Source organism: Myiozetetes cayanensis, unplaced genomic scaffold (genome assembly GCF_022539395.1).
Source record: "Myiozetetes cayanensis isolate MyiCay16 unplaced genomic scaffold, myiCay2020 scf10, whole genome shotgun sequence".
NCBI classification, from domain to species: domain Eukaryota; kingdom Metazoa; phylum Chordata; class Aves; order Passeriformes; family Tyrannidae; genus Myiozetetes; species Myiozetetes cayanensis.
In genome coordinates this window covers 1,304,460-1,331,544 of record NW_026086605.1, presented here as the reverse complement: position 1 = coordinate 1,331,544, position 27,085 = coordinate 1,304,460, and the positions used below count along the sequence as shown (strand labels likewise).

Sequence of the window (27,085 nt, the reverse complement as noted above, 5' to 3'; positions counted from 1 at the left end):
GAGCAGAAGAGCCACACATTTCCACCCGCCGAGCCGCCGCGCCGCGGTCCGGGCCCCGAGCTTTGCTCGGGGCCCGGACCGCGGCACGTCGCTCGGCGAAGGCGAACGGAGCGAGCGGCGGGCGGAGCGGCCCGACCCGCCTTTCCGGCGCCATGGACGCCAACCTGAGGCTGTGGAGGGCTGAGGGGCAGGTGGGGATGGGGGCAGCGGTGAGGGCGGTGGAAGGGCAGGGCTGTGTCTAAACAGCGCCCCGTGTTTCCCCCCCACACCGTGTCTCTCCCTCAGTCTTTCCCCCGGAGGTTCCTGCTGTGGGCGGACGTCTTGGATCCGCTGCTGCTCCTCAGGTCGTCGGTGAGTGCCCCCGGGTGGGGGCGTGAGGGGGGATCGGGGAGAATGAAGTGACGAGAAAAGGGAATGTTCCGGGGCGTGGAGGGGCTGCGGGGCACCTGGAGAGGGATTTTGGACAAGGGCACGGAGTGACAGGGCGAGGGGGGAGCGGCTTCAAGGGCAGGGTCGGGTGGGATGTTGGGAAGGGATTCCTCCCTGTGAGGGTGGGCAGGCCCTGGCACAGGGTGCCCAGAGAAGCTGTGGCTGCCCCCGGATCCCTGGAAGTGTCCAAGGCCAGGCTGGACGGGGCTTGGAGCGACCTGGGATAGTGGGAGGTGTCCCTGCCCGTGGCAGGGGGTGGGACAGGGTGGGCTTTAAGGTCCCTCCCAGCCCGAACCATCCTATGATTAATAGAAACAGTCATGTGTGCGTTTCTATTCTAAGTGCATCAACCCAGGGGCATTTCTGGACACAGCCATCTCAGCTGCTCTGCTCGGAGCCAGCAGCTTGAATTATCCCAGCTAAGCACCAGGAAACCCCCAAGGACGGGGGAGCGCCCGGGGTGGCTGTGGAGGACCCGTGGTGTTTTGTAACTGATTTATTGCACTTCAGAATATTGAAATCTGAGTGGCTTTTTTTTTGTTTTGCTTTGATTTTTCTCTCAAATGCAGGATGAAATAAAAAGAGCCAGGTTATTAATACAAACCAATGAGAAGACCCTAAGTGAGCCCCTACGCAATAGTCAGGTATTTTGGAGTGCAGTTAAAGTCTTGACACAAGTGCTTAGATTTTTAGCCCTATTTAAAATGGTTTTTGTTTTAGAATACCTACTAGCTTAACTTTTTTAAATTAACCTTCTGTTCTGCCATAGTGTGTGCTTTGGTGCACAGCACATGGGGTGTGAGTATCTTATATTCAACAATGAGTAATATATAGAATAAATTTTATGTAAAAAATAATTAAATATATCAATGCACAGCACTTCATATAAAAGCAAGTTATTAGAAAAAGAGATAAATGTAGAAAAAAAGTTTTTATGCAGCCTCTTCTAAAATTTGATTACTAACCGAATTTTCAAATTGTTTAGACAAGACAAGCCTTCTTGCTAAGCCTGGTAAGTTTACAAAATATTTAGACATTATTTTTCCTTATTCAAATGTGGCAAAGGGGTTCTAATTTGCTTTTCTTTTCTTTTCTTTTTTTTTTTTTTAAGTCCAGTGTACATCCTGATACAAACAACGTAATTCCCATTTTGTTTAGGCCTCCAGGTAAATTCCCTTAAATGAAGTTTTGTGTATGTGACTGAAGCATCAAGGGGGAATAGCTTGTAGTGAATACTGTGATACTGCAGAGATACTCTTCTCCATACGGAAAAGCAAGTAGACTTTTACCTGCAGGCTTTTAATTGTCATATCTGTGAAAGATTTATTTGTTCCTGTGTTCCTCTTGAGGAATTTTTCTCATGGTTTATCTGCTCACCTAGAGGGAAATAGTCTGACCACTCTCTGTTTCTTGTCAGGAGTGAGTTCCCAAACCCCTCCACATGTAAAAGTCTACTATAAACTAAGTTTTCCTTTGATGGATGTGGCTGCTTGATGACTTTGCTTGCTGTGGGGGCAGATAAAATGTGCTTGGAGCTGAAACTAGAGAGGAGAATTTTGTGCTCAAGACCATCCATCTGGACTCACAGCAGTTATTTTTACTGAAATAAAGTTTTCTTTGTTTCTTTTTTTTTTTTTAATTTTTAGCTTTCGCGCCCATGGCTCTCCCGTGGGTGAGTAACCATGACAGATGTCAGTGTGCATCTGGCAGGGCTTGTTTTTTTCCATAGCCAGGGGTTGGAGGGAGGGAGTAGAAGGTAGAAATACTTCTTTATGATGTTTACAGCTTAATGCTCCTTCATAGATGTGATTGGATTCGGTGGTGGTACTAATAATAAAGACAGTTCATCCACTAATATTGAATTGATTACTGATGCCGCTCTGAGGCTTTGGAGATTCTCTGCTTTCCTCTTACTCAATACTGAAGTTCTTATTTATTGCCTGAATTTGAGAAGGAGTTGGAAAATAACTGCTAAAATCTTTCATCATAGAGCAGTTAGGTCTAGTATTTATAGTCCCACCAAAACCAAGCTGACCCTTTCTCATTCAGGTTTTTAACTCCACTTTTATTACCTGAGTTATTTTATTTGCATCTATTTAAGCTTCAGAGGTACAGATGCGTTTTTTAGTTTGGGTAAGAGGGATCTTGCTCAAATATTCTTACACAGGGTGTTTTAACAACTGTGTGTTTTACATAGGTTTCTGTGGTTTATATTAGATAGAAAAACTGAGCATTTCACTTCTGTATCAAGAAAACGTAGCCTAGAATCGAAGCAAATGACGCTGGGCACTGAGTGAAGCCTTTGACACTGCTGCCAGTAGTACCACAGCACTTCCCCTGCTGCTTCTGCACCAAAACCTTCTACGTTCATCAAACCTAATTTTCTTGTGGGGTTTTCCTCTTAGGTCATTGTTTCATCTCTTCAGCACCAGGCAAAGTCAGCTTTTTTTTTCCAGGTAATTGCCTCTTTTTTTCTACTTTTATGGGTCTCCTGTTCTCAATGCTGAATTAATTGTTCCTTGTTCTCTCTTGTTTCTGCAGTTCATGTTTCACTCATATACCACAGCATTCACCCTGTTGAATGGAAATGGCACCCCAAAGGCTGAAGTACGTGTCAGTTTTTGGGTTTGAACTTGATTTGCCAGTGCTTTGCAGCTGTACTTACGCAGTGTGTTTCTTCTGCCCTCCTCAGGAGTACTCACTTCAGCAGAAGCAGATGTTCTATGGCTTGGGAGCCATCTCCTATGCAGCCTGTGTTGGGGTGTGTATTTGCTCAATGACTCTTCCCTAATAAGCTCTCCTGACAAGGAGTAGGCACTGGGGTAATCACACTGCTGTCCTCTACGTAATAATGTTTAATGCGCTTTTTATTATAATATTTTGTATTCTTATCTAAACAGTGATTGCAAGCACTTTCAGTAACTAGAGAACATGTATATTTTGTCAGAATGTTAAACCAAGGCATTTGTTTATTTTCATAGGTGGTAACTATGTACTAAGTCACAGATTTATTTTCCTGACCTGTTGCACATACTGAAATGCTGCACATTTTTAGTAAAGCTCCTGTTTCCTCCCTTTGCCTCAGGCTCTCCCTCTTATTTTCATGAATCGCTACACGCTGAAGAGTCCATTGACACAACTAATCGTCAAAAAACTTCTACCTGCTCCTCTGCTTGGTGAGTAGAAAGACACTGTGCATCGTGCAGTTGGTGTGAGAGCCATTTGCCCACCTGACTGTAGAGTTTTCTTGCCCAGGTTTAACATTTTGATGTCATTAATTATGTTTCTGTTGATATTAAAGAACTTTTGGGCCTTTCTTGGGGGAAATTGGGAAAATTAAAACATGTCATCTCCTCTATTCCAAGTTTATATGAGATGTCCACTGAGAGTGGTCAGCAAGGTCAGTTTGCTCTGATGTGCCTAGACCTTGGTCTAGAAAAGAGAGAGAAGCAAATCAACTAGATTATTGACTCCCATTTGATAGAGCCTTTATGAGTGCTGGTGATTTAGTCTTGTGTTTCCAGTGATTGGGTAGATATTTTCAGTCCCTTGTAATCCTGGGTGTGGAGGAGACTGAAACATTCTCATCCAGGCTCTGGCTGAAGCTCTGCCACCTGGGGAGAGACCCAGCTGGGCAGACAAGAGCCTTGGAGCATGTTAGAGCCAGTGTTCCCCTGGCACCCTCCCTTTCACTTCAGGGATGCAGCCTTTACTTAGAGCCTGTCTTTTCTTCTGTCCTGGATTTTGTGCTGCCCAGGACAAAATCTGACCACAACAGAAATCCCTCCATGCAGGGGACTCGTGATTTGAGCTGGATGGCAGTGCTTAAAGCTCTGTGTCCATGGTGACAAAGCACCTTCTAGGTTTGGGGCCTTACAATCTCGCTCGAGCTTCTGAGACAAAGATTAAGATCCCCAGTAGAGTTTTATTGGGCAGTCTCTTAAGCTACCAGGGTATTCAGTTGTGAACAGTTGAGCTGGAAATGTAAAATGCACTTAATTATGAATGTTACTATCAAGAAAGTCCTTCTGGATCTTTTAAAGCACAGCCCTCTGTAACCCTGCAGGTCTGACGAGTGCATTCACTGCAGCAGTGGTGAGAAGCCTGGAATTTGAGCATGGAATAGAAGTGATGGACAGGACTGGCAAGGTTGTAGGAGTGTCACGCAATGCTGGGGAGAAGGTAAGGGCGTGCAGGGCTCCCTGGGCTTGGCTTCCATTCCCTGCTGAGAAGGGAATGTGGTGCTGAGAGTAGATGGAGTTGGATATATTGAAATGAGGAATCCCAGGTCAGGTGCTGAGTCTTTGGGCAGGCATGGACTAGGTCTTTTGCTTTCCCTGGTCACCTCAGAAGAAAAGACTCTTGGACCTTCTTGTGATGGGACACCTCAGAGAAACGCTCTGTATTGTGCACACCATGTGCACCTTCTACAGTGGGAATAAAAGCTGCCCTCTGATCTACAGCATGATACTGCATTTTATCCTTGGGCTGCAGCTGTTGACTCTGTATTTGCTCCTTGCTTTGCTCATCAGCATCCACTGGCTGTAGTTTGGCACAGGAATTAGAGCAAGGAGACTCGTTTTAGATGCTATCAGTGCCCCTCCTTTTCTGTGCTGCTTTCCAGGGGGGAGGAAACAACAGCATGAGCATAAATATTTGTGGACAGCTGGAGAGAGAACTTCAGGTCTGACACAGGCTAGTTAGGATGCCCAGAAGGTTTAACCAATTGTATGAAGTTCAGCATAACTTAAAAAAAGCAAGTCTCAGCAAAATTATTATCATGGCAAGAAAACTCATTATGGCATCAACAGTTTCACCTGCCTTTTAAGGTGTTTCTTAGTCATAAGTGGAGTATTTGCCCCTTAGTTTCCATTCAAGGAAGAATTCCTCTAATAAATGTTTTTATCCCTCACTGGGGATAAATCCAAGCAATCCCTGTTGCTTGGAGCTCCAAGGTATTAGATAAAAAGTGCTCCCAGAAGCAGGCAGTGTTTGGAGCTGCACAGAGCACTGCTTTACCAGTATTTGTTTTTCTCTCTCCCTGCAGGCTGTTAGGGAAACAGCAGTGTCCAGGGCAGTCTTGTTTGGGACAACATTCCTGCTGCCAGAAGCGCTTGTGCACTTAGTGCAAAGGTAAGAGGCTCTGCAGAGGGGCTGGGGGTGCCTGCTCACTTTTTGCTTGGGTTTGCAGTATTACTGTATGCCCTGGGATTACCTGGGAAATCACCTGTTCAGCTACTGTGATTCTTTTAGATCAGTGAGTCTGGTTGTGTTTGCATCAGTGCTTTGAGGGTTTGCAGGAGGTGGTGCCAGCCTGTGAGGCTTTCCTCTCTGCTCCCCTGCAGGGAAGGTGTTTGTGCTCTCCTGGCAGGCACCTACATTCCCTACCTTGATTTGAGTCCCAAGTGTCTGAGTTAAGGCTGTTCCCAGCACTTGGCTTAGATTTGTGTTTTTAAAGAGGTAATGTGGCACTTGCATTTTGGAGCTAAAGCTGGATCCCAATTTTCAAATTATTTTCCATACCTTGTAGAACACGTTCTTGCTTTTGCAACATTTTAAACCCCTGTATCCCAAGAAGAATACATTGTATGCTCTCTGAGAAGTTTCTCAGCCTGCCATGAGCTTTTGGTTGGGATAAGCTCTGTGGTGTAAATAGTACAGGTGGGGATCATCTATGTCATATACTTTGGTGTTGCCTGAATTGATTCCCTATCCCCCTTTTTGACCTTAAGGGGATCTCCTGTTAGCAAAAGACATAAATAGAGATGTAAGATAAAATTTTAAATATATTTCAGGTAATAAATTTTTGCACAAAGCAAAGTAGGATTGCCCAGAGGAGCTAAATGTGAAAGGAAAGAGGGCAATGAGAGAAAATTCTTAATCAAAGGACCGAGACACTTGAAAGCACTAATGCACCTTCTCTCCTTTTCTTCACTTTGGTCATGCTTGTTTCTTAATCTTGACAATCTGGGCTTGGAAAATGCTGCAGCCAAATACAACACAAAGGGAAAGCACAGGGAGTTGGGAATAAGAACATAGGATATGAAGTAAGGAAACACCTCTAGGATCCATAAGCATGGGTTATTACTACTTTCAGTGCAATTTCAACCAGTAAAATAGTGGCTAATGCTCTTTGTGGCACTGTCAGATCATTTTTCAAGCCCAAACTGACATACCGTTTCAATGTCTTGGACAGAGCAAAGCTGGTGAAAAATCCTCGTGCTCTGGCTGCAGTGAGAATGTTTCTGATTACATCAGTCCTAGCAGGGATGGTGCCAGTCTCACTTAGCATGTTCTCACAGTGTGGGGAGGTAAGTCCTTTCCTAGGAATTGATTTAGGATTATTGTGGTATTAAATAGTCCTCCCAGAGCCGTGGCCAGCAGCCTGAGGGCCACGTACGAGAAAAACTCCCGGATGAATGTGGTACATCTGAAATGGGCAGTGGGAAGGCTGCTGGGAAGGCCCACGTGCTAGGCAGAGGCTCCCAGGACCTTCGAGGTCTGAGTTGCATTGTGTGTTGTTTATATTTACACTTTTCAATGTAGATTTTTCAGACTTTCACAACAGTCTGAAGCAGGCAAGGTCAGGAGGACTGTCTTGAGGATTTAAGCCAAGGCTCTTCCAGCACTGTGTTCAGCCCTGCAGGAGGAAGGAAGGATGTAGATGAGAATTTTTTCTTTCATGCAGAGTCAGTATGAACTCACTGGAGAGGTAAATTAACTTACAGGTGACGTCTCTTCACTCTGCCATGCTCAAATGGGAAGAGTAATCTGTTCCCTGAGAAAGAATGCCCTCCTGGCAGGTTTTACATGGAGGATGTAGCCCTTGAACCTTGGGGTCTGGAGAAGGGCAAATGAGAGAGGAGCCTGGCCTTCCTTTCTGCATTTGTTTCCTCCCTCTTATCAGCACTGTGTGAATATTCTCAGAAAATCAAAGAGTGGGCCCTTGCAATTTTCACAGGTTTCTTTTATTTGCCTAAACTTTCTGGCATTGAAATTCCTTTTTTAAGATTTCTTAATTTCTTATGGCAGTAAGGGTAAGCAGAACATGAATGAGAGGGCTTGTGAGAAATGATGTACTGAGAGTATTGGTTGGTTGGTTCCCTTGGGGCACAGCAGAAGTTCTTCTGGGTGTCACCCAAATATATTTATGGCTGGACTGGGTGATCCTAAAGGTCTCTTCCAACATAAATGATTCCATGATTCTATAGTAAGTGGAGATAATGTCACTATTTGTAAATAAAAGGTATGTTTTCCCTTATGTGTGCACATGTAGGAAATGTTGGAGAAGCAAAAAAAAAAAAAAATGAAAAAAGCCCCAAGACAACAACGACGACAAAATCCCTCAAATAAACAAAGAGCCCCAAGTCCCAGATACTGAATTGGTGCAAGGTGCAACGCAGTAACAAGGGCTTAACAAATACTTAACATGTGTTTAGCAGGCTGTGGTGGTGCTGATTCCCTTTTCCTGCACATTGCAGATAAAGAGAGCAGACCTGGAGCCGGAGATCCTGTCATCGACGGAAGAAACAGAGCTGTTCTACAACAGGGGCATTTAGAGACTGGCTTTCCTTTATCAGCGTGGGCTCTGGCTGAAATGAATGGTGGATGCACCAACAAATCCCACTGGCATTTGGGACTGAACAGTGAAGCTGTGGTGGCCCCTGTACCAATTTGGTGTGTGATGGTGTGGCCTGCAAGGAGGCACAGCTTGGCAGCAGGGCTCTGCAAGCCCCGTCCCAGGGGCACAGACACACACATCACTTGATGCTGGAAGTGGCATTTGTACCAGAAAGCAGCACAACACAGTGTTTGTCACAACCTGTGTTCTGTGCCTCCTCAGCTGATTGAGTCCTTAATTAAAAGACTGTTGAGTACACGAGTTTGTCCCGTTGCTGCTGCAGGGTTTGGCACGTTGCTTTCCAGGAACACAGCTGGGGAAGGCTTGAACATCACTGCTTTGGGTAAAGTCAAGCTGGCTCTTCTCAGAACACTTTGTGTGTTTCAGTGTATTTAACAACACTCATTTCGAGGTTGAGAGGTGAGTGAGGCAGCCCTTAAAGTGGTCCTAAGGCAAAGCCACCCTGATGGCAAGATAATATTGGCTAAATTTAGTTGTTTAAGAAGTGTTCAGGAAATGGGTGTCAAACTTGACTACCAATTGATTCCTGGCTTTCTCGACATCCTTGAAGGAGTTGTGGGGCCTGATGCCCCTTGAGCTTTACAACTTGGTTTTTTTTACACTGAAGCCCTTGGGAAATCCCTTGTGGACAATGAGGAATTCCCAGTTTTGCAGGTTGACGGTGTTCACCCAAACAAAGGAAAGCTGTTTTGATATGTGGCATAAGGGTTACCCTGGTGATCATTGCAGTGACAGGTTTTGCTGATCCTACAGAATTATTCAGGGGCCCACAGCTGTCTGGGAAGAGCTGCAGGAAGAGCTGACAGTACCAGGTGTGAACCCCTTGGGGTGCAGTGCACAGGTCACTGCTCTCCTGTTGCTGGGGGGTTGGAGTTCTTCTCAGTGTGAGGGAACCAATGGTTTCCCAATCCAGTCTGTCCTACAGGAAAGGCAGCAGCACTGAACAAAGTAAGGAAAACCAGCAGGCCTGGTCTCCTGCAGGAAAAGGATTCCTGCTGTGCTTTTGGCACTGAACAAAAGCAGGAAGTTGGGGGTTGAGTTTCGTTTCTTGTTTGAGTTCTGCCTGTTTTTGAGCCTTCCTCTAACAACTTACTGCAGGGAAGGTCAGGCAAGGGGAAGGACAGGAGCAGCGCATCCTAAGGACCTGGAACGTGAGGGGAGCGTGCTGTGAAGCTGTTCCAGCAAGACCAGATGGATACTGCCTGCAAGTCACCCAACCTAAGTGTCAGAGAGTTTGCACTCCTGCACTGGAGGATTGCAGTGATTTTGTTAAAGGTAAAGGGCACTCCTGCACTCTGCAGGGGCAGCTGGGAGGATGCTGGGGAGGAGGCTGGCCCTGCCCTTTAGGTACCACAGGGTCAAGTGGAACAGGTTTAAGCCTCAGGTTGCCTGTCCCAGTGAATTTTTTTTGTCTCCTTCCAAACTTTTAATAGTGGAGGCACAGCCAAAATCCTACAGTCAAATTCTCTAAAACCCTGTTTCTCTATTAATCCTATTTCAGTCACGTACCAAAGGTAAATGCAGGTGGGGTCTAATTCCACTCTCAGTACACATTATTAGCACTACAATGAAGACCTGCACCTCTCCCCACTCTTTTTTTAAACTTAAGAATGGCTAGAGTAAATGCTAGTTACATGAACCACAGTGGGAACAAGGGAAAAAGCCCAAAACCTAACAGTAGAGCAAAGCCAACAAATAGCAGATAATATATTGGTGACCTTTGAGTCGTCATGGTAACTAGACAAGCTATAAATTCACTGGCACCACACTTGGATGTTTTAAGCAAATTGATGTCATTACAGCTCTGTGAGTAAGGCTTCTGGAATAGGTCTGGTGATGGTGTCTGTTATTACAGCTGCCCATTCTCAGACCCTACCAGCTTCTTGCTGAATACTTGAGCTGAAATTTGCCATATTAAACACAACTCCCTCAGGATTATTAAATACCTCTTCCCCCCCCTTCTCATAAATGTTTCTGTTGCCCTAACCAGAATTTTCCAGAGGAGAAGGGCAGGGCCTGCCATTTAAATTGTCAGCCTGGGTGATTCAGCTGCTTCCCAAGTCAGGGCAGGGAAAATACCCTGAAAAGGCCCCAGCATCCTCAGTCTGGAACTAAAGTCACTGAGACTGGAAGTGGCAGGACCAGCCTTCTGAGAGTCCAGAGGTACAGGTGAGGGGGACAAGACTGGGACAAGCACCAAAGCATCATGTTTGATGGGAGGAGAGTCAGCGACTGCAGGAAACCTCCTTTGTCACCTGGAACAGATTAACAACATACCAGCCCAAGGCAGGTCTGTCTCCTGCCTTAGTGCTGCCCCTTGTGTGCAGTGACAGTGCATTAGTGGTGGAACCAGTTTAAGGTGTGGTGAGTGACAACAGATGGAAGCTTCCGCCTTCAAGGAAAACCAGCTCTCAGTACAGCACAATATGCCAGCTGTGCCCCACCTACTCAGCTTGTCTGTCTTCTTCCAATTTAGGAATATACCATGAGGCTTCCAGGTCCCTTTAATGTTGCTTAAAAAAAAAAAAAACCCAACAAAAAAACCACCAAGCCTTTCCCAGCCCAAGCTGTGTCCCTGCTTTACCCCCAGGCCTGTAACACAGCCATGCTGCTTTTCCACACAGGCCCTGGGCTGGAGGAAGGAAGGAAGGATGCAGGCAGGGAGAGCTCCTTCCCCCTCAGACAGCAAACACCGCCACGTGCTGCAGTGTCACCCAGGAAGGGGCTGCTGCCAGTCTGTGGAGTCTCCTCCTGAGTCTCACAGCATTTGGCAGCTACAGAGAATGACCTCACCTGGCCAAAGATGCCCCTGACTCAGGTCCAGCCAGAAGCTGTCCAGGGAAGGGGGTGCAGCTCCCTTCACCCTAGGGAAGAGGCAGCTGAGACCTTCCCACACTGAGCTTTACGGCTTGTTTTTTACCTAGAAATGTAGCAGCTCCCACTGACAACTCACAGCACACTGTTAACAAACCCTCAGCAGCCATTTCAGTGGCAGTCACAGGTTAAAAGCAGAAGCAGCCAGAAGTTTGAAGATGGATGCCAGATGGCCTGTGTGGAGTTTCTGCAGGTTACAAAGCACTGTTCAATCAGAACATTCTCCCCCACACGTGCCTGTGGGGGACACAGGGCAGGGCAGCTCATAGCAGGGACTGAAAGCATTAAAGGGATGAAAGCATTACAGCAAGTAACCCAATTCACTCAGCAAAATCTCAGCTGAAGGCACTGAGTGCTGATCCTGCTCCCCTTTGCAGGCCTCTGCTCTGCTCACTCCCATTTCTGCAGGCAGAGTGGTGATGTTATGCCCCAGGAACCATTCACCATTTTATATTTAACCGAGACCAGAAAGGCAGGAAGATGAGAACATTCAACTACAAATTTCATTTTACATGGTCTTTGCTTCTAGGAGGAAGAAAGGATGTCATCTGACTGCAAAACCAGCAACTGCACACATAGCCTGGGGAAAGGGAAGTGAGAAATCAGCCAAAATCTTCCCCTGTCCTGACCTTGCAGATTTTTCTATTTTATTTTAAACCATTTTGAGAAGAAACAGTGCCAAAAGTCATTAAGAAAATGCAAGAGCATTAGGACAGTCCTTTGAAAGCACTGAAGCTGAGAGAGGGAAATAGATCCTGTGCAGTGCTGACAATAAACTCAGCAGATGATAAGTGTTAGAACATGGAGCAGTGCATTTCCAACCAGAACTCCAAGCTACAGCTCAATGCCAGTTGTGACTCCATGGTCACAACTAGTCAAGAATAAATTTACATATATTAAAGGGTAGACTGTTCAGAATGTTTTAATAGGCATAAGCATGCTATGAGTCCAGTTCCTTAAGTGCAAAACTGTATTTCACCTGCACTGCAGAAACATCAGAGGATCTGATACAACACTGAGGTTTCCACCTTAAATGTTTCCAGAACAGAAAGCAAAACAGGCATTCAATGTTTAGTTTGCAACCGAACTCCTCTGCTTTTTGTGGTTGTCTCTGGATATGCCTTAAGGCTTTTTGTTAATAAGAAATGATGCAAATTTCCTCTCAGTTACACCGTGTTGGTCAGACAGGTGGCTGAAGCAGATCCAGGTTTTTCTTGGTGAAAGACTTCAGTTTCAGTAGGTCCTGAATGGAATTTTCAGCATAGTTTTGCAGTTCTGCTATTCCAACTGTTTTAAAGGTCTCAAAACAGAAGCAGCAATATTAACCAACCATTAAAAAAAAAAAACATTAATGGGCAAATGGGGAAAAAAAAAGCTGTAGAGCACTTGCAGGTGAACAAAGGCAGTTGCAATATTTTTCTCAGAAGTTAAAAAAACCCCAAAGTACATGCTACTGTGTTCAGAAGTTAAACTTCAGACTAAGTATTTAAAGTAGAATTTTACACCCCTGAAAATAGGGGATTGTTCTGAAGCACTTTCATTTCCTGACTGTAATAACTATCCAGTTTATACATAGATGCCACATTCCTTAATCACATTCTAAAATAGATTTCCTTAACATATGATACATAGCAAAAGGACAACCCTTCTTCCAACCAATATTGCTTGTAAATAGTTATTGGTGAATTCTACCAGTTTCAGAATAGCAAACATCCCATTATTTAACAATATAAATATCGGTTACTAAAGTTTTATTCATAAGTATAAAATCTCTATGTAAACCCACATGCTACAGCCCATCTGTACAAAGGCCAGGAAAAAGGTTATTTTTTTTCTTATAACAAAGTGCTACTGCAGAATTGACTGATTTGTCGTGGACATTGCTGAACAAACACAGATTGTTTGGCTCAGAGCATTTCCCTCCAAGGACTCTAAATTCTTCTCAGAAGATCGCAGAGCAGTGAGCTTCAGGCTGCTCAGTGAAACACAAAGAAACCTCTCCAGTTATGGCTGTGCAGCCAAACAAGTAGGCGAATTTTAGATTTTCTCTGAACTCTTTCCCAGTTTTCACCATGACTTCAAAAGCTTCCATCTCAATTTCGTTTACACAGAGCGCCATCAGACAGTGTTACAGCTCCAGTAGCTCAAGAAGCTGATGCTCTCCCTGTGGTACCTGGGACATTCCTGGTCCATGAGACTTTAACTCACCTGACTTTTTTGCGTGGATCAGGAATGAATGGCAAGGTCTCTTCTCAGCTGAGACCCCCAACAACTTCTCAAATGACTCCAGCTGTAAAGCAGCACCTGTCTGTGACCCCCTAGGAAGCCCCATTTTAAACACAGCAATCCTGTACTCTTATCCCTCATCAGAGGTGTGGAATGGACTGAAAGGGGGGAAAACCTCTAAGGCAAGAGTCCAAAAGAGGTGCTCAACTCCCACCTGAGCTTCAAAATCCCCCTTTCTTTATGTACTAAGGCTACCACATCAGATTTTCCCAGACATCCTTTTTTTTTTTTTTTCCCACCTAGACACTTTCAAGTAGAAAGAAGAGAACTTGTCCATTTATTTGGGGTTTCCAGGAATCAGGCAATCCGGAGCCAGAGCAGCACCCGCCAGGCTGACACAGCTGGAAGGCCGGGAGGAGCACTCAGTGTATCCCTGTGCAGAGATCAACACGTCCAAGCTGGGCTGCTCTTACAGCACAGGTGCTCAGCCGCGTTCCAGGCCCCAGGAAGACAAGTCAGAGCCATCCAGCCTCTGGAATGTGCAGGACAAAGAGCCCCTGGCGTGGTGTTGGCACAGCTGGACACACAGGCCCACGCTGCTGCCCACACACTCACGGCATGGCACGGAACACAGGAGCCACATGGACACAGTTACAGTGGGGGGAGGATAATGACACCAGGAGTGTTCCCAAAAATGTCCCAAAAATGTCTCCGTGTTCCCAGGCAAGCTCCAATGCTCTGCATCACAGTAACTATGACATTCACTCCTATCCCTTGAATTTTTCCATATAAAATACCAGGTTTACCTCTCTGTATGGCAGAGACAGCGTTTCTGGACTGGTCCATAACACTGCAGTGCATCAGGATCAGATTCTGAGCATTTGTTCAGCAGCTGCTAAATGGAAAAGGAAGTTTTCTGTAGCTGGTGGAAACCGCTTTTGTTTCAGGGCCTCGGAGTTAAGGGTTGGTTTTTCATTGCCATCAGAAACCTCAGTAAGGGAGGCTAAAATAGCCAGGACTTCTTTTGTCTTCAGGGAAATGTCCTTGAGGAACAGAGAAACAAGCAACTGTGAATGTTGTATTAGGTATGATAATGTTTTCACATACACTTACTAAAAAATCAATACAGAAAAGAAGGAAATAATGATAAATGAATAGTTCATTTAAAATAAAGCTCCCATTTACTCTGAGGCAAAGTTGCACCAGTTCTTCAGCCTGCTCTTGTGCAGTGCTGGATAAAGGCAGCACAGCCACTCCACAGGCTCCTCTCCTGGCCTTACTGAGCTCTGTGACTAAAGTGACTCAGCTGTGAAATGTCTAATAATGTATTAGACAGGGCAAGAAGTGAGAGAAGCCATCACACTGAAAATCAGGCTTTAGACCTGAGAAGCCTCCTCTCAGCAGGACTTTCTCAAGTTATTGACAATACTATTGACAAAGCACTCAGCAAAATCCATGCCTTGTGGAATGAAACTGGGAAACCAGTCTAAAAATAAACAGACTTTTTGAAGTTTCTTCAGCAATGGAGTTACCCAACAAATAATACAAACCAAGTAAGTTATCCTTAAAAACCTGCATGATGAATAAAAATGCTCATTTTTAACAAGGCAGAGGGTAGAAGAGGCTGACTGATTCTCAGGGACAATCTTCCTCCTACACCCTCCTTCTGCCAAGATTTAGCAATAGAAGTAAGTTAACTAGATTTAAAATATTAACCTTAATGACTTGGCTGTCTGATTTATCTGGATCTTCTGCAGATTGAACAATTAGTTGTCCAATTTCCTTGTGAAGTTTTCCCATTGTCATTGCCTCTGTGTAAGAAAGAAAACAACACCACACAGTCACACAAAATCAGCTTTTCTGTGATATCCAGAAAAGCATTTGAATAACAAGCCAAATTGAGGAGTATTTTCCTGCCTACTATTTAAAATCTACTGGTAAAGGCAGTAACCTGGCATATCAACAGATATCTGCATCCAGCTGGAAGTCTCTTCCATGTAACTGTCTAACATGGATGCTGTGAAATCTCAATTGTGCATTTGTTGGAAGCAAAGTGTGTCTTTTCAAAGTCCAACTTTCAGCAGTGTTGCAATAAAGCTAAAAGACAGAAGCTTAAGGATCAAGAGGGCTTGACCTACAGCCAGGTTCAGCAGTCACTGCAAACTCGGGAATAAATGGCCTCTAAATCCCAAACACAAACAGCAACCAACCTTTTACTGCAGGGGAAACAGTGATCTCACTGTCTGCCAAATTCACATACACATCGTAGAGGTCAGGTCTGCTGTTCACTTCAGAGTCTGTAAATCCAGCAATGTAACCTAGAGAGCAGAATTCAGCAAGATTAGGACCTTCATAAACAAAACCACACCAAAACCAAGATAAAACCACAGTCCTACAGTCTGTTCTAAGAGTTTTTGACACAACAGTCACTGGACCCAGGAGGTTGCACTCTTGATAGGATCAGTCATTCAACAAGCATGGTCAGGAGATGCTTCATTTCCAAGGAGCTTCCAAATCAGCTTCTAAAACTGCCTTGAACACAAATGAACCACTAACACTACAAGCAGTATCATGAGGTTATCAATTTGGAATTTTAAACTCTCTTCCTACCTTGCTACTAAAATTACTCTTTTGCAAATGAAAAGGCCACTGGACCTTCTCATTAAAAAAATCACCACTCTGGAGCCCTTTGTCACAAAGTCAGGGTTAGACTGGCACAGAGGAATAAACCCAGCAGATTTTCTTATTTACAGAGAGCCAGGTGAGCAAACTAAGAGCACTTTTTCTCCGTGGAAGGTGTTCAGAGAGCTGAAAAAAGCACACAGTAGAAATGCTGAAGATGAGTAGTCTTGTTGCTCATTATTCAGCCTAGAGAAGCCTCTTAATGGCCCTCTTGATGATGCGTCATGTTAAACTCTGCATAAAGCAAGGGCCTGTTCCTGGATTATGCACTGGGCCCTGCACACACACAGCAGTGTGTCACACAGACCAAACCCAGGAAAGTCCACCTGTGCTTGGGAGCCAGACACCTCACTGGGATCAGCATGAAAACCTGCAACTTCAGAGGTAGGAACTCACAGAACAACAGAAAGATTCGGTTACAAGTGATGGGCACAAGCGGGGAAAAAAAGGCAGTTTATCTAAAGTGAGCTGCTTTTGTGCAACAGGAAGACTTTCAGATCACAACATCAAAAAAGTCTCAAGGCTGCTTTGCATCTGTGATGAGGGACAGACTGATGTGGATCCACCCAAACCCACCAGATTAACTAGTTATCTTCCCACACACTTGTTTAGTTGATTTGCCTTTTCTAAAGAAGATGATGCTGTTTAACTTTGAGCAACAAATAGCACCAATAGCAAAATAACCTTTTTTTCCTCCAAAGTGCACTGGTGCAAGACTTTGCAGCAAAAGAAAGTAGCATTCAATTTTCTTTGTGTTTTTGATTAACAAATTATCACTACCTGTGCAGGCTTTTAAGGCTTCCACCTCCTCCTCATTTAGGTGCACGTATGAATGAAGAATGGACCAGTCTTGTCGATGCCACACTAAAGCAGGCAGGGTCCTGGGGGATTAGGCACACAGTAGATTTTTATTTATGCTGACTGAAGTGTCACAGGATGAAATGCATGCCATGAGAATAAACAGTTATGACTAGGTCTCAGCTGGGGTGGATATACAGAAACCAGAGAGATTCCTGCTCTCAGTGCAAGCAGAGTTTATTGCTCATTCCACTCTTAAATTTCTCTGGGCTGAGGAACACACAGCTAAAGCCTTAAGAGGGATTTAGTAGAATTTCAATAAACAGGTTTAAGAAAGATTTTCTTCCTTAAAATACAAGCTTTTCTCTCAATGAAGGTTCAAAATTTCTTGGATTCTGGGGAGGGGTGTGAAGGAAGGAACCGACAAAGTACCTGGTAAACTCCTGGATAGCTTCTATTCTAGGATGGTACACTACAATTCTCTTCTTTAACATCAGTGCTGTATATAGGATTACTGTTTCCATTCCAAACTGAGACACTATATCTAGAAAAAAAGGGGAAAATCACTGTACAGAAGATATGCGTGCTGATATTGCACTGTTTTTTTGAGGAAGCTAAATAATAACAGCACTGGTTAGCATTTTTACTTGAAGTACACACGAAAACTGGATGGCATTTTATATTGTAGGAAAAAAATCAGAATAGAGGCTCGTGGCAGTAAATAACCTTTGATGGAACCAGCAAGGTAAGCCTTCCGAGCATCGAAATCCTTGCTGAGGAAAGATCCGTTTTCTTCACTCTGGCAGATCCCTTTTGTGAGCACTGCAATGTAGCTCTCCATCATTTTAACTGGGCTCCCATGCTTCAGGTAGATCCTGTGGGAGAAGAAGAGAGCCTGCTATTTAAACTGCAAACATATGAATATATGTATAGATATGAAAAATAAAAAAAATCAGTATCACAAATAGCAATGTTATGGGCAAGAATTCTTAATTTTGGACACCCAGTTGTGGTTTTAAATACTAAACTAGAAGCCTTCCAACAAGCACACAAATACATGTCTGTCTGTCAGGGTATAAAACCACCTTGTATCCTTATTTGAGTTTCCTATTTTATGAAAGAACCAACATTGGCTGAGATAGAAACACACCCCAAAGGTGTAGGTGTGTTCCAGACTAAGGATTCTTTGCAGACTTGAAAGGTACCTGCCTTATGAAAAAGCAACTACCATGGTAACTCCTGTTATTGCATGTAGACCATTTGACTAGCTAGTTTTAGTTATCTGAGTATCATTTGACATTCTTCTGTACTCTTTGTTAAACTATGAAAGAAAAATATAAATACGTCGTTGACACTCGTTAAAAACCCCAAACACCACAAAGGAACCACACACCAACAGATCCCATCCAATTTTAGGTGTCTTCCACTGCAATAACCTATTTTACAGGTCGAGGTACTTCAGGAACAGCACTGGAGCTGCCAGCCACCCATCTTCCATGTTACCCACACCGAGTTGCCAGCAGGTTGATAGAACAAAGGCAGCACAACGAAATTTACCCCCCAGCTTTGGCAATATCCCACTCTGCACTGGGCAGCAGCGCAGCCCAGCTGTACACACCTGCACAGGATCCTCGTGAAGGCAGCGTATTTCTCTGGGTTGAAGTCTTTGGCTGTCAGGACGATGGAAAAGTGGGTGACCTGTGCATGATGGGCACAGAAACACACAGAGCTCAGTTCATGACCCACTACCAGCATTGTTTGTCACGTTACTGACCTTGCTGCAGGACTGACAAGGCATTTCAGTGAAAAACACCATAAAACAGTGAGCAGCAGCAGCTCTGAGTTCCTCAGGGCAGGGATGGCCGGGTAATGTGACTCAGCTCTAGTACAGACTGTCTTTTGCTTAACCTACACCACAAGAGCTGCTTTCCTCTCGTTTCATCAGATTACCACAAAAAAAAGAAAGGCATTATTTTTCCCCACAGCAGGTAGGGAAATTCCACAATTTGTTGCTATGGAGGCAGAGAGCATCAACACATTTAGAAAGAGACTGGAAAAAACCACACAGATAGCAGGGCCAAAAACAGAACTACTCTTTAAACTTCCTTAATCCAGTGACTGTGGGCTGGGACAGGATGAGACTGGAAATCTGCAGGCAATGACCAGGCTCACATGTCCTCCTCAAACAGCATCTCCCACTGCTGCTGTCAGAGATGGTGCTGGGACACTTTATTTTATTTTATATTTTTTTCACCTTAAGGGTTCATAGGAGATGTAAGCTTGGAGTGAGGAGAGGCAAGAAATATTCTGTTGTGGGCATGTAAAATTGCCATAGTATCCTTCTGCTTAACAACATAGCATGAAATATGAAAACTGAACAACTGAATAAACAGTTTAATGATTTTCATAACAGGGAAAAGATAGAAGATACAAGCATATTTGCTGTCTTCCAGTAATGAATGCAGTGGAAAATAAAGTACCTATGTAACTTTACATAGGGGGAAAAAAAGCATCAAGTTCTATAATAACAAGATTTTTAACACAATGAAACAAACTTTGCAGAGAGAAACAAACTGCTGACAATGAAATACAAATTAACTAGAAATAATTTCACGAGAGAGCATTACCACATTCACACACCGAATCTAAACTGGGTAATGAGTATCTCAATCATTCTGCAATTCCATCCAATACACATCTTGGTAAAAAATGAAACGTGGACTGGTTGGACACCTGGATAAAAGCTGCATCTGTGAGCACACAGCACCTCGAATCCCTTCTCTTCCTCATGTTTCCCTCAATGGGGAAACAGAGGAAGCTCTGCAGAAATCTGCCCTGCATTCTACTGAAGAACCCCACCAAATCCTACCTTTTTCAAGGCTGGAGAATCCTGAACTTCCACAGTCGTGATGTAGAACCAGGACCTTTTGTACTGGCCAAACACAAATGTATGGAGCAATTTGTTCTCATCCGTGAGGCAGCACTTTCGCAGCAACAGAGTCCTCAGCTCAGCTGTTACAGACGGATAACACCAAACCCACAAAGCATCTCCGTTGGTGTCTTTTTCTATGGTGGAAAGATGTTCACTGTGAGAATGCCAAACAGCAGCAAGGGAGTAAATCGATGGGTTAATCAGGTTTGTTTCCTAGAACCAGATTAAAATTCCACCTTACCCTGACCCTACACATCCAGCTCTGCCTCTACGGCTGAAGCCCTAGGGCAGCATCTCCGCTGCGGGCTTTATTATTGAAATGCTAATAAATTTCCGCTCTTGACCCGCCTTACGAGGTCAGGGAAGCACCGGGAGTTTGAGTACACGTCCAGTGTGAGCGAGGGATGGAGGAACAAGCCTTTTTACGGTTTTCCCCTATTTCTGATGTCGCAACACAGCGATGGGGAGCCGCGAATTCCCGGCACCCGGCCGAGCTCAGCGCGGCAACAGGCGGAGCCGGCACGGCCCGCCCGCCCGGGCCCGCAGCTCGGCACAGCCCCGGCACCCCCCAGGGCTCTGCCCCGGCCCCCCGAGCCCCCCGGCCCGCGGGCCCTCACCGATGAGCCCCACGGCCCGCAGCAGCTGCGCCTCCGCCTCTGCCATCTTCGCCCCGCCGCCTTCCGCCCGCGCCCCGGCCTGCTCCGCCCCGGACCGGCCCTCTCCGCTCCGCCCGGCCCTGTCCTCCCCGCCCGGCCCTCTCCGCCCCTGCCTGGCCCGCTCCGCCCCGGCCTCCGCCCCGGTCCCGCACCGCACAAGCCCGGCACGGCTCGGGCTGCAAGGCAGCGCTGCGGCTGCTCCGGGCCGACCTCCCTGCTCAGCATGTGGGGCATCTCCAGTGAGGGAGACTCCGCACCTGCTCTGGGCGGGCCGTGCCAGTGCTCGGTAACCTGCACAGTAAAGAAATTCCTCCTCGTATTCCCGTGTTCCAGTTTCGGCCCGCTGCCCCTTGTCCTGTCGCTGGGCACCACCGAGCACAGCCTGGCCCCATCCTCTGCCCCCTCCCTTCAGTAGGACAGACATCGATGAGATCCCAATGTCCTGGGTGAACAGGCCCAGCTTCCTCGGCCTTCCCCCAAAGTGAGGTGCTCCAGTCCCCTCATCACCTCCATAACCCCCTCTTCTGCAACCTCACACTGTAAGCCACAGGGCACAGTTCCTGGGAAATATTACACAAAGGGAGGTGGCCCTGCTGGCAGCTGCCTCCTGAAGTCCTGGCCAGGAGCTGTATCCCTAAGCATCCCAAAACACAGGCCTCCCTGTGCTTCTACACAGCATGGCTGAAGGCTGACTTGTGCCCAAGAGGTGGCTTAGTGAGGTGAGGAACACTCACGGAAGCAGAAAAGCCATTCCTGAGTAACTCCAGGCATCAGCAAGGTTACTTGAGAATGAAATGATCTCATTTTAAAGTTTGAAAGAACAGTGGTACCTGAATGTTGGACTCCATGTCCTTAAAGGTCTTAAAGGTCTTTTTTAACCTAAATGATTCTAGGAATACCACGGCAGAGAGCAGCCACTGATTAGAAGAAACTTCCAAAATACCTGGGATAAGCAGAGATCATCAGAAGCTGCTGAAGAAAACATGCGGTTCTGAGAGAGAGGCCAGGCCTGGGGAACACACTAAAGGGCAGCCTGCCATATGATTTTCATAAAGTCATAAAGTTGAAGCACACACATTTAATACACTGTGATACCATGTAGGAAGAGACATGAGGAACGAGATCATAAAAGCTGCTTTGACACAAAATTGTCTTGATCCCAGCCTGGAGGGCTTTCAGGAACTTCAGGGATGTACAAGGAAGTGGGATGGGCTCCCCAATGGCAAATGGTGCTCTAACCCATCAGTACATACCAGGCAGCACACCCATCGGAGCTCAGGTGCCCCCCAGAGAAGGCTGCAAGGACTCAGGACAGGCACAGGCAGCTGGGGGTGCTGGCAAAGCTGCCACCTGGACCTGGGGTTGTCTCTGGCAGACACCTGACAGACACTGAAATCAATTTTATGAAGACAAGAAAAGCACGACTCAGTTCATTAATTTTATGAAGACTGTTCAGCACTATAAATAGCTCAGTGATGACTCTGCTTAAAGCAGCCAGTACTAAAATACTGTCATGTAAACCAATAGTGTGACCTGATGGAGAACACTGTGTACAACACTGGACACTGGATCTCTAAGGATGCCAGGACATGGAGAAAATTCCAAGTGAACAGAGTCTGAAAAAGGAAAATTGAGGTTTCTTCTTCCTTTTTTTTACTCTAAAATGGAAAGGTGTCAGTGTTATATGGACACATTGATGTTGTGCCATCAGCTAAAGCTTCCATATAGTGGCTGTGTCTTTCTTTCACCTCCTGATTGCCTCACGGTCCCAATACCCCTCCCGATCCCCTCCCATCCCAATCCCGATCCTGATCCCCCCATGACCACAATCCCATCCCGATCCCAATCCCTTCACGGTCCTGATCCCCTCCCAGTCCCAATCCTCCCCCATTCTGATCTGCTCCCCTCCCAGTCCTGATCCCCCCATGACCACAATCCCATTCCAATCCCCCCACGGTCCTGATCCTATCCCAGTCCTGTTCCCGCTCCAGTCCCAATCCCATCACAGTCCTGACCCTCCTCCTGATCCTGATCCCCTCACGACCACAATCCCATCCCGATCCCGATCCCCCCATGGTCCCGATCCCTTCCCAGTCCCGAACCCCCCTGGTCCTGATCCCCTCACGACCACGATCCCATCTTGTTCCTGTCCCAGTCCCAATCCCTTCACGGCCCTCATCCCCCTCCTGATCCGCTCCCCTCCTGGTTCTGATCCCCTCACGACCACGATCCCATCCTGATCCCGATCACCCCACAGTCCTGATCCCGTCCCAATCCCGATCCCCCCACGGTCCTGATCCCATCCCAGTCTCGATCTCTTCACGGTCCTGATCCCCCTCCTGATCCACTCCCATCCCGATCCTGATCTCCTCACGAACATGATCCCATCCCGATCCTCCCCTGGTCTTGATCCTGTTCCAGCCCCGATCCCCCCATGGTCCTGATCTGCTCCCCTCCCGATCCCGATCCTCCCACGGTCCTGATCCCTTCCCGATCCCGATCTCCCTCCCGTCCTGATCCACTTCCCTCCCGATCCTGATCCCCTCACGACCACGATCCCCTCACGGTCTTGATCCCGTCCCAGTCCTGATCCCCCCACGACCACGATCCCATCCCGATCCCGATCCCCCCCCGTCCTGATCCCCCTCCTGATCCGCTTCTCTCCCGATTTCCCCCCCGGTCCTGATCCCATCCCAATTCCGATCCCGATCCCCCCTCGGTCCTGATCCCATCCCGATCCCGATCCCCCCACGATCCCCTCCCCATCCCGATCCCCCCTCGGTCCTGATCCCGTCCCAGTCCCGATCCCTTCACGGTCCTGACCCCCCTCCCGATCCTGATCCCCTCACGACCACGGTCCCATCCCGATCCCCCCACGGTCCTGACCCCATCCCAGTCCCGATTCCCCCACGAACACGATCCCATCCCGATCCCGATCCCCCCACGGTCCTGATCCCATCCCAGTCCCGATTCCCCCCCACGGTCCTGATCCCATCCCGACCACGATCCCCCCCACTGTCCTGATCCCGTCCCAGTCCCGATCCCTTCACGGTCCTGACCCCCTCACGACCACGATCCCATCCCGATCCCCCCACGGTCCTGATCCCATCCCAATCCCGATTATCACCCCGGGTCCTGACCCCCTCACGACCACGACCCCATCCCGATCCCCCCACGGTCCTGATCCCATCCCAATCCCGATTATCACCCCGGGTCCTGATCCCCTCACGACCACGATCCCATCCCGATCTCGATCCCCCCGGTCCTGATCCCATCCCAATCCCGATCCCCTCCTCATCCCGACCCCCGTCCCCCTCACGCTCCCGCCCGGCGTTTCGCGCCCTCCCGGCGCGCTGCTTCCCCTTCCCGCCGCCAGCCACCCCCCCTCCGCCTTTCCCCCCTTCTCCTCCCTCCTTCCCTTTCCCCTCCTCTTCCTCTCCCCTCCCTTTCCCGCGGCGCTCCCTCCCTTTCCGGCCGCGCGCGCCGCCCTGCCTGGATCCCCTCGGAGCCGCCGGAGCCGCCGCCGCCGCCGCCCCGTGAGGAGCCGGAGCCGCCGCCATCATGCCGGTGTACTTCCAGCGGCCCGAGAACGCCCTGAAGCGGGCGAACGGTCAGTGCGCTTCACCCCGAAACCTCCTATTCCTCCTCCTCGTCCTCCTCAGGGGCAGGGCCAGGGCAAGGCCGGCGCGGCCGCACCGCATGGCGGGGCGCGGAGGGCCTGGCGGGCTCGGCCCCGCCTCACGTTCCGAGGGGCCCCGGCGGCCGCCACAGGGAGAGGGGGGAAGGACCGGCACGGCTTCACCGCGGCCCCGAGCCCGCCCGGACGGGCGGGCTCGGGGCCGCGGTGAGGCCGTGCCGGTCCCCTCCCGCATGGGCTCGGCGCGTAATGGCCCCCGTCCTTTCTTCATGTGACTGCGGTATCCTCTATACACACAGGCCCTTCGTTGTCGCAGGGCCCGTGTCGAAAGATGCACGTAATCCTTGGTCAGGGCGAACCGTACTCGGTGCGCAAGTTTGCTTTGGCCTTGAGCTGCTCGGGTCTGACATGTTGTGTGGGTGGCGTTCCTGGTGGTTTTATTCGAATTCGCGTTTTTTTTATGTGCTGCTGCAAACCTACATGTAATTCTGGTGAACCGGAGGACTCGAGTTGAACCGAAATGGTGGGGACTGAGAGGAATAATCTCCAGGCAACCCTGAATTTCAGCGGGCTGAACACAGTATGGCAAGGGCTGTCAGGCCTTTTGAACTGCAGGGGCTCAATCTTAGCATGGCCAAGCCTAACAAAGGGTAGAAAGTCGTCCCTGGGGCACACTGTGTGTTGCAGGAAGCAGCTTAATGTTAAATTCATTTCAAATCGGGAACATTCAGTGCAGCTTCCAGAGTTTCAGTGTGTTTTGTGCGTTAAGGCTCAAGTGAGCATTGGGATCACTTGATGCTCCATGTTCTCAGTGACTTCACCGTGCAGAGGTGATGTTCGGAAATAGGAAGAGCCTGAACGATTTTAGGTGTATACAGATACGTAAGAAAGGCGGTTTTCCCCTAATAAGTGGTAAATGTAGGTCAAGGCCATCCCTCAATGAGAGTTAACACCTGGCATTGCTTTGTAGTCAAGGATGGAATCACCTTTGGGGAGTGTTTTATTGTGGCAGATACTGAGCTCACTCGCTCTTAGAGATACTGTAAAGCACGTGACATCTTTGTCACCTCCTGTAATGACATTCATCTTCTGACACTGAAAACTGAGCTTAATTTGGGGTTTTGGGTTAGCAGTAGGTCAGTTATTGATGTGTGTCAGGTACTTCTTGGCCACTGGGAGCTTCAGCTGCTCTTTTGGCTACCTTTTAGCATTTCAAGTGACATAAAAGAAAATAAAATGGAAAAAATGTAACTCTGACAGCTATTTATGGGCTGAGCTTTGCAGTTTGTGTGTCACAGATCTGAGAGTCCATAACTTACAGTTCCTTCTGCAAGGCATGGTGGTGCATGCTGTGTTTGACTCTTCAGGTTCACTTTGTGCTTTTACAGAAGTGACTCTTAGATTAGCCTTAATTATTTGACTGACTGGTAAGAACCTGCTTGGCCAGAGTTAATTAAAAGTTTCAGAACAATGTGAATTAATTTTGTGCTTTGTCCAGTTGGTTATCGACCACTGAGAGCTGTGGTTGGAGTGCCCTGGCGTTGCTGCAGGATTAAACTTGCCTTTCAAGTTTTTTTTTTCATAAATAAAACGTAGAGTGGAGCAGTAATTGTCTGAAAAGCAGCACTGAGATAGAATAGCAGTGTAAATTATGGGATGGAGGACAGCTTTATTAAAATTCCCTCAGTGAGTAAAAGTACTGCTGGATACTGTCACACCATAGCCTTAATTATCTTCAACTGCATCAGGGTGCTTTTTCTAGAAAGGAACTTGCTCATCTTATGCAAGCGCATTTTTTACATAAACTGAGCCCTGAGTACGTGCTATGGTGGTTTTTAGATTAAAACCACACTGCTGCTTTCAAACTACATCTTTTGCTGTGTTTAACTTCACTTTTGAGATTCCAAAACTGGGAAGCTCTGTCCGATGTCTGAGCACCCTGAGCAGGTCCCTACTCTAATTGTTTCTGCCATTATTTCTTAGGAATGTCATGCTTTCCAAAGTACTTTGTGGGAAGTTCTGACTCCACCCCTCAGCCTTTAAGAATAAACACGTTTCCCACTGGCTGTACTTCACTTCCCCTTATCTTTTAAACCTGTTTGCTTCTCATTCCAAGTGTCCGTTTCTCCTGCTCTGCTGCAGTGAGGAGCACATTCAGCGTAGGGTCTGTGTGTGTGGGTTGCTGCCTTGGTGTTTGCTCGTGGATGGTTTGCTGGCTTTTGTGCTGAGCAGAATGTGTGGGATACCAGGGGTGGGAGTTGCTGTGGTGCTGAGAGCTCCTGTAACAGCAGCTGCTTAGGGGTGAACAAACGGGCCACTGGTTCCAGCAGCAAGGCTGATTTAAAAAGCATCTGACCCTTCAACTGAACTGCAGCAGCTTTGGTGGAACTTATACAAACTCAGGTGCTAGACCACTCTGAGTTAAATAAAACCAACCAACCCACAAACACTAAAACTTTCCTGAGTGAAGTTCGTGTCTTTCCCTCCTCCCTTCCTGCCTCCTTCTCTCCCTTCCTTGTTCCTTTTCCTCCCTGACTCTCCTCCCTCTTTCCTCCCTGCCTCTGAAACCAGCTTTACCACTGGATGTGCATATTTGACTACTGTGCATGAAGTGCTCAGTCATGCAGGATGGATGGAGAGACATCTCCGCTATCCTGAGATTTCTGTGTAAATGGAGAGGTTTGTTTGCCACTTATGTCATTGAACAACTGGCACTAAAACAAACCATCAACGAATTTTGGGTAGAGTTAATTAAATTCTGAAAGTTTCTTGTGTTAAACATAAAAAAATGCGTCTTCTGGTGTGCAAGTGTTTTGCTAACTGGGATTTCCCTTTCAGAATTCCTTGAGGTTGGCAAAAAGCAGCCTGCCCTCGATGTTCTCTATGATGTTATGAAAAGTAAGAAACACCGAACATGGCAGAAAATCCACGAGCCGATTATGCTGAAGTACCTGGAGCTCTGCGTGGATCTCCGCAAGAGTCACCTGGCAAAAGAAGGGCTGTACCAGTACAAGAATATTTGCCAGCAGGTGTGGCTTCTGATTTTGTGTTTTATTTTTTTATAGCAGGCATGCTGTCTGTCAGCTGATACAATCTAAAAGTAACTGAATTGTCTTGAGTTAGAATTCATCTGCCTTTTAGATGCTCTCGGGTTTGTAGCATTTACATTTTCAATATTTGCTGCCTGTTGTGGGTGGAAACATCTTCCC

The 27,085-nt window shown here is 47.1% G+C and overlaps 3 protein-coding genes across 6 annotated transcripts in view; 2 read left to right on the top strand and 1 right to left on the bottom strand.

Annotated features, from left to right (window-relative positions):
- Window positions 1–103: 103 nt before the first annotated feature.
- Window positions 104–8,306, top strand: SFXN4 (sideroflexin 4). Its single transcript, XM_050339543.1, has 14 exons — window positions 104–191; window positions 286–351; window positions 999–1,073; window positions 1,415–1,441; window positions 1,541–1,595; window positions 2,076–2,101; window positions 2,835–2,885; window positions 2,971–3,036; window positions 3,122–3,190; window positions 3,515–3,605; window positions 4,496–4,611; window positions 5,477–5,562; window positions 6,626–6,740; window positions 7,911–8,306. Exons 1-14 carry the CDS (start codon window positions 153–155, stop codon window positions 7,986–7,988), a joined length of 960 nt encoding a protein of 319 aa, XP_050195500.1. The 5' UTR covers window positions 104–152; the 3' UTR covers window positions 7,989–8,306.
- DENND10 (DENN domain containing 10) lies at window positions 6,721–22,019 on the bottom strand. 4 transcript variants are annotated; one of them, XR_007632013.1, is made up of 10 exons: window positions 20,201–20,262; window positions 19,521–19,717; window positions 18,270–18,349; window positions 17,378–17,526; window positions 17,084–17,195; window positions 16,634–16,734; window positions 15,382–15,489; window positions 14,888–14,982; window positions 13,978–14,214; window positions 6,721–7,069 (listed from the first exon to the last, which is right to left on the bottom strand). XR_007632013.1 is itself a non-coding variant. In XM_050339518.1 (9 exons), exons 1-9 carry the CDS (start codon window positions 21,506–21,508, stop codon window positions 14,038–14,040), a joined length of 1,035 nt encoding a protein of 344 aa, XP_050195475.1. In that variant the 5' UTR covers window positions 21,509–22,019; the 3' UTR covers window positions 11,852–14,037. The 4 variants fall into 4 exon arrangements, 3 of the variants coding, with proteins under 3 accessions (XP_050195475.1, XP_050195486.1, XP_050195462.1); XM_050339518.1 differs by lacking the exons at window positions 6,721–7,069; window positions 20,201–20,262 and adding an exon at window positions 21,493–22,019 and having other exon boundaries at window positions 11,852–14,214; XM_050339529.1 differs by lacking the exons at window positions 6,721–7,069; window positions 20,201–20,262 and adding an exon at window positions 20,497–20,514 and having other exon boundaries at window positions 11,852–14,214.
- Window positions 22,020–23,700: 1,681 nt separating this feature from the next.
- The window catches only part of EIF3A (eukaryotic translation initiation factor 3 subunit A), a 31,433-nt gene continuing 28,048 nt past the window's right edge, over window positions 23,701–27,085 (top strand). Inside the window, exons 1-2 of the mRNA XM_050339085.1 lie at window positions 23,701–23,849; window positions 26,715–26,905. Of these exons, the coding sequence (XP_050195042.1) occupies window positions 23,801–23,849; window positions 26,715–26,905 (240 nt within the window). The 5' untranslated portion in view covers window positions 23,701–23,800. The remainder of the gene's footprint in view (window positions 23,850–26,714; window positions 26,906–27,085) is intronic.

Excerpts from the sequence above, each read along its gene's own strand:
- SFXN4 (XM_050339543.1), top strand. The coding sequence starts at position 153 with ATGGACGCCAACCTGAGGCTGTGGAGGGCTGAGGGGCAG. Across the intron at positions 352-998 it reads TGCTGCTCCTCAGGTCGTCG|GATGAAATAAAAAGAGCCAG; the intron begins GTGAGTGCCCCC and ends TCTCAAATGCAG. Across the intron at positions 3,606-4,495 it reads TCTACCTGCTCCTCTGCTTG|GTCTGACGAGTGCATTCACT; the intron begins GTGAGTAGAAAG and ends GTAACCCTGCAG.
- DENND10 (XM_050339505.1), bottom strand. The coding sequence starts at position 20,246 with ATGGCAGAGGCGGAGGCGCAGCTGCTGCGGGCCGTGGGGCTCATCG. Across the intron at positions 16,735-17,083 it reads GCTATCCAGGAGTTTACCAG|GACCCTGCCTGCTTTAGTGT; the intron begins GTACTTTGTCGG and ends CTAATCCCCCAG. Across the intron at positions 14,215-14,887 it reads CAGACAGCCAAGTCATTAAG|GACATTTCCCTGAAGACAAA; the intron begins GTTAATATTTTA and ends CTGTTCCTCAAG.